The sequence below is a fragment of the Felis catus genome, chromosome C2 (assembly GCF_018350175.1).
Source record: "Felis catus isolate Fca126 chromosome C2, F.catus_Fca126_mat1.0, whole genome shotgun sequence".
Lineage (NCBI taxonomy): Eukaryota > Metazoa > Chordata > Mammalia > Carnivora > Felidae > Felis > Felis catus.
Window position 1 is genome coordinate 67,943,791 of NC_058376.1, and position 14,622 is coordinate 67,958,412.

The following is a 14,622-nucleotide window of genomic DNA, read 5'->3' on the forward strand; positions in this document are numbered from 1 at the left end:
TCCACTTGCATGATAAATGCGTCTCCATCCTCTCACTTTCAATGTGGAGGTGTCTAGGTCTAAAATGAATTTCTTGTGGGGCACCTAGGTGGCTCAGTCGGTTGAGTGCCCAACTTTGGCTCAGGACATGATCTCGCAGTCTGTGAGTTTGAGCCCCGGTCAGGCTCTGTGCTGACAGCTCAGAGCCTGGAGCCTGCTTCTGATTCTGTGTCTCCCTCTCTCTCTGCCCCTCCCCCACTTTCTCTCTCTCTTCAAATTAAACATTAAAAAAAAATATTTTTTAATGAGTCTCTTGTAGGCAGCATACAGATGGTTTTTATCCATTCTGACACCCGATGTCTTTTGATTGGAGCATTTAGTCCATTTACATTCAGAGTAATTACTGATAGATACAAACTTAGTGGCATTTTATTACTTGTTTTGTTGTTGTTTCTGCAGATGTTTTCTGTTCCTTTCTAGTCTCTGTCACTTTGGTCTTTCTTTCCCATTTAAAGAGTCCCCTGTCATCTTGTGGGGCTAGTTTTGTGGTTACAAACTCCTTTAGTTTTTGTCTGGGAAACTCTTCTACTTCTATTCTGAATGACAGCCTTGCTGGACAGAGTATTCTTGGCTGCATATTTTTCCTATTCAGTATGCTGAATATATCATGCCACTCCCTTCTTGCCTGTCAAGTTTCTGTGGAGAGATCTGATGTTAACATTATTTGTCTTCCCTTCTAAATTAGGGACTTCTTCTGTCTTACTGCTTGTAAGGTTTGTTTTTTTTTCTTTGTATTTTGCAAATTTAACTACAGTATGTCCTGGTGTTGGCCTGCTTTTGTTGATTTTGATGGGAGGTGTCTGTGCCTCCTGGACTTGGATGTCTGTTTCCTTCCCCATATTAGTTTTCAGCTATAGTTTCCTCAAATAAACCTTCTGCCCCCTTTTCCCTCTCTTCTTCTGCTGGGATTCCTATGATACAAATGTTATTACGGTTTATGGAGTCACTTCATTCCCTAGGTCTGCATTCATGATCTAGTATTTTTCTTTCCCTCTTTTCATCTTCATTATTTTCCATAATTTTATCATCTGTGTCACTTATTCACTCCTCTGCTTCTTCCTTTCTTGTGGTCATTATATCCATTTGTTTTCAAATCTTGGTTATTATATTTTTCATTTCAGCGTGACTAGTTTTTTAGTCTTTTATCTCTGTGGTAAGGGACTCCTTGGTGTTGTCTAAGCTTTTCTCAAGCCCAGAGTATATCCTTATCATTGCTGCCTTACATTCTGGTTCAGGAATATTACTTAATAACCTTTTCAATTAGATCCCTGGCCATGACTTTTACTTGCTCTTTCTTTTGGTATGAATTCCTACATCTTGGTATTTTGTCTAGGTCTCTGTCTTCTCTGTGTTGGGAAAGCCTGTTATGTTTCCTGCTACTAAGAGTAATGGCTTTATGAAGAAGAGGTCATATACTGTCCAAGGCCTAGTGCTTCAGAAGTGTCTCTGGTGTGGGGTACCTGGGTGGTTCAGTCGGTTAAGCATTCAACTTTGGCTCAGGTCATGATCTTGCAGTTTGTGAGTTCGAGCCCCACATCAGGCTCTGTGCTAACAGCTCAGAGCCTGGAGCCTGGTTCAGATTCTGTGTCTTCCCCTCTCTCTCTGTCCCTCCCCCGCTTGCACTTTCTCTCCCTCTCTCTCTCAAAAATAAACAAAATTAATAAAATTTTAAAAAGAAGTGACTCAAAAAAGTAAAATAAAATAAATAAAATAAAATAAAATAAAATAAAATAAAATAAAATAAAATAAAATAAAATAAAATAAAATGACTCTGGCATATGCTGTGTGCACTCTCCTGCTGTGTTTGACTGCTCTTTCCCTCAGGTCAGTCCTCTGTAGAGTTTCTCCTTTCCTGCAGTGAGCAGTGGGGATTATCTGAACATTGGCCAGAGTATGGTGAGTTTTAACTAGGTGTGCTCTGGTCTGCTTGTTAAAAGAGACTTGATGGTACTTCCACTAGAGCTGAAACTTCACAGAACTCATGGTCAAAAGACACGGTGTGTGCAAGGGCCTGTGCTGGTCTTCTGGGGGAGGGGCCCGCTGCTCTAGTTCTCAAGTACAACTGCCTTAGTAAAGCTCCACCTGCAGAGGGCAGGAGACCAGGGCCTAGTGTAACAAATGTAAGCCACCCCGGTTGGCGCTGTGCTGCTTACTGACGTTAGTTTATACTAAGGGGTAAGGGAGGAAAATTATTTCAGCCAGCCACCTAGTCACCAGAGAGGGGAACTCACATCCCACCACCACAAAGCCCTCCCAGAAAAGCAATTTCCCCTGGTGTATCCCAGGCATCCCTTAGCTCACTACCTTCACCCTGTGTCCTAGCCATCTGGCCACCCAGCAGTATATTGCACCTTGGGGTCTATCCCAAGCAGGCCCGCTGAGTTTTCAAACTCCAAACTTTACAGACCTGGCATGACATGAAGCTGTGCCGGTCCTCTGAGGGAGGGTCTCACTGCACTGAGACTGGTGCAGGTTTGTCCCTGGAGGGCAGGTGCACCAAAGCACAGAGGCATGGAGTTTGGAGTAAAGTGCAGCAGAGAGCCAGTGTCCAGGTTAGCCACCTTCAGCTGGTGTCTCTGTGCCTATACTGAGGGAAATGGTGCCCACCAGCTCTTTTCTCCCCAAAGAGGCAATGCCATCTCTCCCAGACGCACTCCAAGAAGGGGAACCATCTCTCAGTGAGTCCCAGGGGACTCTAAATATTAACAATGAACAGTTGAAAACAGTTGATATTCAAAAGATATCATTTACAATAGCATTGAAACTATGAAATACTTAGGGAAAAATCTGACAAAAAAACTACAATCCCTGAGAGAAATTTTAGACCTAAATAAACGGGAGATACGGTCCTTATGAGTCAGAAGACTCATTGTTACAATAGGAATTCTCCCCCAGCTGATCTACACATCTAACAAAATCACAATCAAATCCCCAGAGCAGACTTTTGTGCACAAACTGACAAGCTGATTCTGAAGTTCATATAAAAATGAAAAGGACCGGCGTGCCTGGGTGGCGCAGTCGGTTGAGCGTCCGACTTCAGCCAGGTCACGATCTCGCGGTCCGTGAGTTCGAGCCCCGCGTCAGGCTCTGGGCTGATGGCTCGGAGCCTGGAGCCTGTTTCCGATTCTGTGTCTCCCTCTCTCTCTGCCCCTCGCCCGTTCATGCTCTGTCTCTCTCTGTCCCAAAAATGAATAAACGTTGAAAAAAAAAATTAAAAAAAAAAAAAATGCAAAGGACCTATAACAGCCAGAACAATTTTTGGAAAGAACAAGGTTAGAGAGCTAGTAATATGATTTCAAGACTCATTATAAAAGCTACAGTAATCAAGACAGTGTGGCAAATAAGACAGATAAATAAACCAATGGGAACAAAATAGAAGTTCAGAAGCCAGATCCACACAGAGATGGTCAATTGAATGTAAATGGTTTCAAGGCAATCAGTGAAGTAAAACAATCTTTTCAAAAAATGACACCTGAACAACTGGAAATCCATATGTTTAAAAAAAAAAAAAAGGCTCCTTTCCTCTTATTTCACATTATATACAAAAATTAAATGTGAATTATCATAGACCTAAATTTAAACTATAACAAAACTTCTTAAAGAAAACATACAAGAGGGGCGCCTGGGTGGCGTAGTCGGTTAAGCGTCCGACTTCAGCCAGGTCACGATCTCGCGGTCCGTGAGTTCGAGCCCCGCGTCAGGCTCTGGGCTGATGGCTCGGAGCCTGGAGCCTGTTTCCGATTCTGTGTCTCCCTCTCTCTCTGCCCCTCCCCTGTTCATGCTCTGTCTCTCTCTGTCCCAAAAATAAATAAACGTTGAAAAAAAAAATTTTTTTTAAAAGAAAACATACAAGAAAATCTTAAGTGACCATGGATTTGGCAAAGATTCTTAGATCTGACACACAAAAGCATAATCCATTAAAGAAAAAAACATACATGGAATTCCAAAATCAAAACCTTTGGTCTTCAAACAGTTCTGAAAACAAAAAGGCAAGCCATCAGCTGGGAGAAAATATTTACAAAACATATCCAACAAAAGACTTGCATCCAGAAAACAACTCAATTAAAATACTAAGCAGACTTTAAAAAATAAAACTAAACAGACTTCACTAAAGTAGATATACAAAGGGGCAAATGAACACATGAAAACATGCTTTCAACTTCCGTCATTAGGGAAGTGCATAATAAAACCATAATGGCATACTACTATGCACACCTTAGAATACATAAAATGAAAAAGACTGACCATACCAAATGCTCAGAAGGATGTGGAGCCAATGAAACTCTAATATGCTGCTGATGTGAAGGTAAAATAGTACAACCCATTTTAGCAAACAGTTGACAGCTTAAGTACACACCTACTATACAACCCAGCCATTCTCCTCCTAGATATCTAGATAAATGGAAATACATGTCCATAAAAAGAGCTGATCATGAATGTTCATAGCAGTTTTATTTGTAATCACCAGAAACTGGAAACAATCCAAACTGCCATAACAGGTGAACAGATAAACCAATTGTGGCTTTACCTGTACAACAGAATGCTATTCAACAATGAAATGGAATGAACTACTGATACAACAACATAAATGAATCTCAAAATGATTAAGCTGACTGAAAAAAGCCAGACAAAATAGAATACATATTTTTTCAGTCTATTTATGCAAAATAATCAGTGGTGACCAAAACAGATCAGAAGTTGCTTGGAGATAGGTGAAGGGTGGGGAAAAGGTACTACAAAGGTATACCAGGAAAGTTGGAGAGCAATAAATATGTTCACTATATTAATTACAGTGATGATTTCACATATACATATCTCAAAATTTAACAAAGTGTACACTCCATTGTATGTCAACTATACAGCCATAAAGTTGCTTTTTTAAAAACACAGAAAAAATAAACTGAAATACATCTATTTTATGTTAAACACTATGAGTTCCTAATAATATTAAAATACAGACTTTCCTGCTCCCTCTGGAGGATGCTAAGAAACCAATTCATTTTGAAAATGAAGACAGAGAAAATCCAGTTATTTCTTTTTCCTATATGACTACTAATTCAGGAAAACCAAAACCTGCAGTTTGATCCTCTCAGATCTTGCTTTTATGATTTGTTAGGTAGGTCTGGGGCAGTAGTAAATTTATGGCTAATTAATCTCCACTACTGAGGCAAGACTCTCCTGAATACCTAATGGCCCCGTAAATGAGTTTCTCCAGTCTGGCTATAGGAACAGGAACAAGTGTTAGCACTGTGTAAGGGCCAGGCACGGTTCCCTCTAATCTTTTTGGATGATAAGTTTCTCTTGCCTTAGTAGTCTCCTCAAGCACATATGCTGATCAGTACTCTGCTGAATATTCAAAAAAACACTTTGAAGATGTCCAGGCTTCTCTCTACAGACACAAGTCTCCCTTTTGGTAATCCCTCCTATGAATGGATGTCTTTGTCTCTCCAGACTCTCAGCTCTGTCTCCTCAATTCAGGAAGGCTTTGGCCCTTAGTTCCCTGTCCCTGTGTTGCAACCTGGAAACTCTGTTGGGCAGTAAGCTGAAGCAATGATAGGGCTCAACTCATTTGTTTCCCATCTCTAGAGATCACTGTCCTTCACTGGCTAATGTCTGTGTCTTGAATTAGTGTTTCATGTATTTTGTCTGGTTATTCTTGGGTTTGCTTCAGGTAGGAGGGTAAATCTGGGCCCTGCTATTCCACTTTGGCTGGAAGCAGAAGTCCTCAAAGTGCCCTAATACTCAAAATATCCCACTTTTGGCTAATGGGAACCTGTTCAAGCTATCTCCTAATTCTTTTCAACACAATTTTCAATGGTCTTAAACTTCCTTGCTCTATGTTATGAAAAAATATTACACATTTGCCTTGAATATTCCCTACCTTTAATCAAGAATCAGGTGTTTTTTCCAAGAAACCTTGTTCCTTTAAGAGAAAAATTCTCTAATGACCACAATCTCAGGGTGCTAGAGGTGCTCACTGATACAAGGTATTTCACTACTTCTAAGCCTTTCTAGGACAAAGCTGGTTTGTGTGCATGTGTTTTAAAAAGAAAACACATAATGAATCCCTAATGATATCGCCAATGCAAATTTATATAACCTCTTTGATTTTATATTTCTATTCTTTCGGAAGCTAAAAGATCTAGGTTCCTAATATTAACATAATTATGTACTGTATCCATACACAAATATGCATAGTTTCAAGATCAATCCTGTATGATTACAAAAGCAGTTGATGATTTCTTTATACTCCTTTTTGTCCTTTAGATACAACCCAACAGAAATAATTAACCATTCTGTCATATTTCAAAGTGTATTAAAGTATTTCCTCTCTGTGTGGTTTAGCCACAAGCATGATACAGAGCTAGACCCAGCCGAATCTTCTTGTTTATTTTTAAGGATTTCTTCGTTACGATTTCATTTTGTTTCACAACTACTAAAGCATTTGCAGGACTTCTAAATCAAGCCTAATCACTAAAATTACATCTATTGGCATTGCAAAATTTATATCCACAAGCAGTGTTTTTAATATGGAATGGCAGGATACTGTTACGATCTTTACTATGGGTCATGAAAACCACAACTGCTGATAAACAAGTAGGATTTGAAATAAAAACACCAAAGCGCTTACATCACAAGGATGATGACAAGATAAGACAGGAGAAATTTCCAGTTAAGGGAAGTTCTAAGACTACAGCGATACAGCAAGAACACAGGACAAACAATTCTGACTGGTGCTAGAGGTCAGAAAATGTAGGGAAGAGGTCTCCAAAGGAAAAAAATATGAAAGTGATAAATTATCTGAGAAGTTTAAGTAGAAAACCAGATAAAAATAACTTAAAAGAGCTGTAAAAGAGAAGGAAAAGCAGCCAGGAATCAGAAAAAAAGCCAAGCAGGTAAAAAAAAAAAAAAAAAAAAAAAAAAAAAATCAGACAATGCCAGGAAAAACAAATACAAAGAAAGGAAATGTAACCACGGTATACTACTCAGCTCAGCAATAAATGATACTTACATAGGATAGTATAACTGTGTTAGGAGAATAGACACAAGGGAAAAGTCGTGTAAGAGCTTAAATCTTCACCTACCATAACAGAACATCAATAGATAATACTTTAAATTGATAAATAAATAGTTAAGAGGATTGAAGTGGCTTACTTGGGAATGAGACCAAGAACACTGGTGTTTTGGTTTCAAGTACTGTAGTACTATTTACCTTTTTCAGCAACATGTATTACTCAGAGAAAAATAGGTTTAAAAAAAGAAAAAACTGCCAAAACAATCATGATCTGTATGCCTTATCTACAGACTACATGTTGCCTGCACTTGTCAACCAAGTTAATTAATGGAAGTTGCCTGTCCAGAAGCTTATCAACTTGCTCACTTCACAAGATATTTCTTATAACTAGAAACATCAGGCAATCTCTATTTAAGCAGCACTAGGTTACCTATTCACTCAGAGTTAACAAGAGTCTGCTTAATTCAAATTTATAAGTACTGGCTCAATCAGAATGATACCAACTAGCAAAAAATTATGCCAAAAATAATTTTAGTTTGGTCTGTAAGTGCCATGTATACAGGGGTCATTTTTAAAGTGCTGTCCAGATACAACAAAAATTAAATGTTAGTCTGCTAAAAGGATAACCCTATAAAGATGCAGCAAGTTATCTTTTGTGCACTTGGCAACATCAACTCCTGTGCTACTCTCAAATCTAGCTCATCAGCTGGCCTAGACCTGTGAGGTTTCCCAATAGATGACAAAGCAACTGTGGAAAGATAAACAGTACCTAAATGAGTCTGTATCTTACTGATATTTACCATTTTACAAATCAGGCATGAAACAAGTACTGTTATGGTATTAAGAAGCCTGATAGTTTTTACCAGTTGTTTCTACATTACATGGCACATAAGAAATTAAGAAATGAGGATTTTCAATACAGCAGTATTCCAAATCACAGAAACTTATTAAAGCCATAGCAAAATTTCAGATCTCATACAATGAAGCCAATAGAATTTCAACTACAAATATTTTTAGCCCAATATATGGGACCATACTTGCCACTTGATATATTAAGGACAGAGAGCATTTGCCTTCAGGCAGGTAAGTGAATACAAAAAATTTATTTACATAGACTTTACAATGAAGTCTAATTACATGAAATCACCCATCACCAAGAAGAGAATAATATGAACACTGTTAATGGCAGAGTATCATTACTACACCTTCAAATGGCTTTATGTCAAATATGATGCATAAGCTGGTGGCTACATTCATCCTTGGGCTCATGTACATATATTTATGTATTCATATATAGGAATATAAATATGTAACAATGCTATTATGATTTCTGAAATTTACTACCAAAATAGAAGCTAATATAAAAGTTTATTCAAAGAAAAGGTTCCACCACAAGACACAGAGATGAATAAAGAGGTAATAAGAAACCCAGAGAAACTCATCCTTTTATGACTAAGTGGTAACTCATAACTTAATTTACTACACTTAATATAAACTTTATTATAATATTACAAACTCTCTTTGCCCAAAAATAACAGTAACAATGACACTGTTTGATTCAAACATCTACAGCCCTAACAAAAAAAAAAAACAACACTGAAGTTGTAATGTACTCTTAGACTTTAACTACTTGGATTTTCCATGCAGCATTACTCAAAAAAACAGTGTATGTTGAAAACAGCTCACTGTTAACTGCAAAATATTTAGGACAGATTACTGTATTTCTCAGGTATGAAAGGACTGAGTCATTTATTCGCCTTTTATGGAGCTTTTGTAGTGTGAGGGTCAAATGGTCCTTCTAAGCTCAAAAATCTCTCCTTAGCAAAAAAAAAAAAAAAAAAAAAAAGTAACCTAGGGGCGCCTGGGTGGCTCAGTCAATTAAGCTTCTGACTCTTGGTTTCACCTCAGGTCATGATCTCATGGTTTCATGAGTTCAAGCCCCACATCAGGCTCCACTGACAGTGCAGAGCCTGCTTAGGATTCTCTGTCTCCCTCTCTCTGCCCCTTCCCCACTCACGCTGTTTTGGTCTCTCTCAAAATAAATAAACTTAAAAAAAAAGTCACCTAAATGTCTTTAAATCTCTTTGCCAAAAGGGATGGGGATGGACTGTTCATTCTAAGCATTTTTAGAGAAAGGTAAAATGAGAGAGAGTCCCAAATTCTCCTGTAGATGTTCAGATGTTCTCAAGTTAAAAATGACCAAAATTAAAAAAAAAAGAAGATAAAAAATCAATGTCCTAATGAAGCCTGCAGAATTTAGGGGTAAAAAGACATATTCCTTGAGATTTCACTTTAAAATACTACATAATAAAGAAACATAAAGATAGACAGACATGAACCAAGTATGGCCTGCTACTGACAATTACTGAATCCATAGGATGATTTTATAAGGTTCACTATCTATTCTTTAATCTTCTATGTTTACAACTTTTCAAATCAAAGATTGTAATGAAAAGCAGTGTTTTATTGGTCACTTGAGAATTCATTAATATGCACATAAAATCTTAAGGAAGCTCCAACTTTAGAAAAATAAAACACACTAAAAACAAATAGGCCAAAATATTAAACAGTGGTTGTATTGGGAATATGAGAACCTGAGAGATTCCTTTATTCTTGTATTCTACTTTTCATCACCTCCTCTCCCGGACTCCCAAAACATGTTGATTTTATGATACAGGGGATACACACACACACACACACACACACACACACACACACACACACACACACTCTCACACATCCAACACCGTCAAAACTAAAACAGAAGTGGTTTCAGGCTTAATATGTTAACATTAAGTTCTTTAAAATAAATTTAAAAGGGTAAAAGGATTTACCTGCTCTTCTCTTTTCTGCTTGCGTAACTGCAGTCCCTCTTCCTCCCTCCTCCTGCGCATCTCATCAGGATTCAGGGACTTATTTTTGTAACTTTTCAGGCGAAAGTTCTCTTTTCCTGGGGTGGTCATGATTTCTACAAAAATGAGAGAGGAAGGGAACAAATGAGCTTAGCTTATGGTAAGGAGCTCTGTTATTCTAATAGCTCAGCCTTTTAAATATATACATGCCCACCCTCACTCTGTAGGGACACCAGAAATGGGTTACTTTTTTTAACAGCTTTATTAAAGTGTACAAGTCAATAGCTTTTGGTATTTTCACAGCCATGTGAAACCATCACCACACGTTTTGTTTTGTTTTGTTTTTTTTACATTTTTATCACCTCAAAAAGAAACTGCATACCATCTGCCTATCACTCCTATTCAGGACATTTCATATGAACAGAATCTCATGTGTGATCTTTTGTGCCTGGCTTCTTTCATTTAGCATATTTTTAAAGTTTATCTATGTTGCAACATATAGCAGTACTTTATTGCTTTTTATGGCTGAATAATATCCCATTATATGGATATACCCCATTATATTTTGTATCTACTCATCAGCTGATACACATTTGGGTTCTTTCTTTCCACTTTTTGGCTATTAGGAATAATGCTTCCATAAACATTTGTGGACAAGTTTTTTTTTTTTTTTTTTTTTTTAATTTTTTTTTTCAACATTTATTTATTTTTGGGACAGAGAGAGACAGAGCGTGAACAGGGGAGGGGCAGAGAGAGAGGGAGACACAGAATCGGAAACAGGCTCCAGGCTCTGAGCCATCAGCCCAGAGCCCGACACGGGGCTTGAACTCATGGACCGTGAGATCGTGACCTAGCTGAAGTCAGACGCTTAACCAACTGCGCCACCCAGGCGCCCCGTGGACAAGTTTTTATGTAGACATATGTTTTTTCTTGGGTATATACCTAGGAATGGAACTACTGGGTCACACAGTAACTCTGTTTAATCGTTTCAGGAACTGCCAAAATATTTTTCCAAAGTGCTGTGCTATTTTACATTTCCACCAGCAGGGCATAAGGGTTGACAATTTCTCCACATCCTCGCTGACAATTACTATTACAATTTTTGGTATCTGCTGTCATTTCACATAAATTTATTTCCCAACTGTATATCCTCCATAAAAAAAAAAAAAAAAGTCTATTCAGATTCTTCACCCATTGTTAAGTCGTCTTTTTATCACTGAGTTGTAAGAATTTTTTACATATTCTAGATAGAAATCCTTATGAGATTTATATTTTTTAAATATTTTCTTTAATTCTATAGGTTGTCCTTTCACTTTCTTAATGGTGTCCTTTGAAACACAAAAGTTTTTAATTTTGATGAAGTCCAAATCAATCTATTTTTTTGTTGTTGTTGCTTATGCTTTTAGTGTCATACTTAGGGATTATAAGTCCTAAATTTCCTATTAGGAGTTTTAAATTTTAGCTTTTACATTTAGGTTGGTCATTCATTTTGAGTGATTTATTATATATGGTATGAGGTAAGGGTCCAAATGCATTCTTTCATAACTGGCTACCCATTTGTTCCAGGCAGGCACCATTTGTTGAAAAGATTTTTCTTCCTCCATTGAATCGTCTTGACACCCTTGTTGAAAATCAAATTGACCATATCTATATGGTTTTATTCAACTCTATTCCATTGATCTGTATGTATACCCTTATGCTGATTCCACATAATCTTGAGTACCATTTTTGTTAAGTTTTGAAATCAGGAAGTATAAGTCCTCCTATTTTATTCTTTTTCAAGATTGTTTTGGCTCTTCTAGACACCTTGCAATTCCGTGTGAATTTTAGGAGTGAGCAATTTGTCAATTTCTACAAAGAACTGAGCTGGGATTTTGATATGGACTACACTGAATCTGCAGGTCAATGTGGGGAGTATTGCCATCTTGATGTTAAATCTTCCAAACCACAGACAGGATGTTTTTCTATTTACTTAGAGCTTCTTTAGAATCTTTCAACAATATTTTGTAGTTTTCAGTGTTCTACACTTCTTTTGTTAAATTTATTCCTGTTTTAATTTTTTTGATGCTATTACAAATGAATTTTTTTCTTAATTTCACTTTTAGATTGTTCATGATAAGTCTATAGAAATACAATTGATTTTTTTGTATACTGACTTCGTATTCTGCAACTTTGCTGAACTTGTGCATCAGCGCTAATATTTTTTTAGTGGATTCCTTAAGATTTTTTTACATACCAGAGCATGTCACCCGCCAGGGACAGTTTTCTTTCTTTTCTTTTCTTTTCTTTTATTTTCTTTTCTTTCTTTCTTCTTGATGACTTTGTGTATTTTTTTTTCGTAAGTACCATAGTTAGATACTCTAACACAATGTTAAATATAAATGGAGAAAGCAGACACTCTTGTCTTATTCCTGATCTTAGGGGAAAAGCATTCAGTTTTTCAACATTAAGTATGACGTTATCTTTGAATTTTTCATAGGTGTCTTTATTCATGTTGAGAAAGTTCCCTTCTATTTGTTTTTTTTTTAAATGTTTTTATCAATTAAAGAGTGTTGGATTTTGTCAAAAACTCTATGTCTTTGGTGATGACAATGTGATTTTTGTTTTTTGTTTTGTTTACTGATACACAACCTTGCATTTCTGGGATAAATGCCACTTGGTTGTGGCATAAAATTCTTTTTATATGTTGGTGAATTAGGTTTGGTAGCATTTGGAGGATTTTTGTGTTTATCTTCATAAGAGATAGTGGTCTATAGTTATCTCGTAATGTCTATGGTATCAGGGTAATACCAGCTTCATAAAACAAGTTGGGAAGTATTACCCCTCTCAATTTTTAGGAAGAGTTAGAATTGTTCTTTAAATGTTTGGTAGAATCCAGTAGTAAAACCATTTGGGCCTGGGCTTTTCTTTGTGGGTACCTTTATGATTAATTCAATCTCATCGCTTGCTATAAGTCTACTATTCAGTGTGTCCATATAAATGTTTCAGCAATTGTCTTTCTAAAAATTTGTCCATTTTATCTAAGCTATGTAATTTATTGGTATACAGTTGTCCATAGTATTCCTTTATAATCCTTTCCATTTTTGCAATCCCAGTAATTTCTGATTCTACTAATTTAAGTCCTTTTTCTCTAGGTCAGTCTGGCTAAAGGTTTGCCAATTTTGTCAATCTTTTCAAGAAACCAGTTTTTGGTTACCTTAATCTTCTCTACCGTTTTTCTATTTTCTAGTTCATTAATTTCTACTCTCATCTTTATTATTTCTCTCCTTCTGCTTGTTTTGGGCTGCTCTTTTTTCCAGTGACTGAAGATGGAAGGTTACTGATTTGAGATCTTCTTTCTTAATATAAGCATTTATCACTAGAAGTTTCCCTGTAAGCACTGTTTTCTTAGGAGTAACTTCATTTTCATTTTTCTCAAAGTATTTTCTGATTTCTCTTTTCATTTCTACTTTGACCTACTGGTTATTTATGAGTGTTAATTTCCACGTATTTGTGAGTTCCTCAAATTTCTGTTAGTGATTTCTAATTTCTTTCCACTGTGGTCAGAGGACCACCTTTTTTATTTCAATCCTTTTAAATGTATTAAGATTTGTTTTGTGGCCTAGTATATGATCTATCCTTGAAAATGTCCCACGTTCACTTCAGATGCCTAGTTACCTCTAGTAACCTAGTTACTAGTTACCTCTGGTAACATGTTTTGCTTTAGTCTATTTTTTCAGATATTATAATAGCCACTCCAGTGTTCTTGTTATTGCTGTTTGCATAATAGATCTTTTCCATCCTTATACTTTAAATGTATTTGTATCTTTAAACTTAAAGTACATCTGTTGTAGAGAATATATAGTTGGGATACTCTGAAAATCTCTGCCTTTTTTATTACACAATTTAATCAATTCATGTTTAATGTTATTACTTACAGTTTATTTACAACTGCTTTTTCATTTTCTATGTGTCTCATGTCTTTTTTGTTCCTTTATTACTTTGCTTTCTTTTGCATTAGGTGAAAATTTTCTAATGAAGCACTAAAATTTCTTTAATGACTTTTTCACTGTATTTTTAGTTTTTCCCCCTAGTGGCTGCTCAAGGGCTTACCATATAACATTTTAACTTCAGACTTATACTAGCTTCAGATTTATTACTCGCTTAATTCCAGTAAGATATAGAAATGCTATGCTATATAGTTCTACTGCCTTTTCCTCCATTTGATGGTATTATTGTTATAGATATATTTAATGTTACAAACCTAATAATGCACTGTAATAATTAATCACCTATATTCACTTCCTTAGCTTGACATAGCTTTGCCTCCACTCACTTCCTCTGTGCTATTGACAGATATGCTACAAATATACTACATTTCCACACCTTATAAGCCCAAGAATCAGTTTTAAGAAAAAAGGAGAAAAAATATGTCCTTATATTCTCTTTTAAAACTACATAATTACCTTTACTGGTACTCTTCATATGGATTCAAATTACTCTCTTGAGATTACTTGCTTTCAGGATAAAAAGCTTCCTTTAGCATTCTTGCAAGGTGGTCTGTAAGTAATAAGCTCTCTCAGTTCCTGTTTATCGGGGAAAATCTTCATCGCGCTTTCATTTTAAAAAGATAGCTTTGCTGGATATATAGGGTTTTTGGTTGACTGTATTTGTCTTTGAGTACTTAAAATGTATTATTACACTGCCTCTCTCCTCCATTGTTTCTGCTGAGAAGTC

The 14,622-nt window shown here is 36.4% G+C and overlaps 1 protein-coding gene across 6 annotated transcripts in view; it reads right to left on the bottom strand.

Moving 5' to 3' along the window:
• KPNA1 (karyopherin subunit alpha 1) overlaps nucleotides 1-14,622 on the bottom strand; it is a 70,531-nt gene that overhangs the window by 38,064 nt on the left and 17,845 nt on the right. For 4 of the 6 annotated variants that reach the window (XM_003991694.6, XM_045037014.1, XM_019839840.3 and 1 more), the window contains one exon: nucleotides 9,889-10,022. In XM_003991694.6, coding sequence (XP_003991743.1) covers nucleotides 9,889-10,017 — 129 coding nt within the window. In that variant the 5' untranslated portion in view covers nucleotides 10,018-10,022. Of the gene's footprint in view, nucleotides 1-9,888; nucleotides 10,023-14,351; nucleotides 14,446-14,622 lie in introns of all 6 variants that reach the window. The other 2 variants (XM_019839839.2, XM_045037012.1) reach the window with 1 other exon arrangement.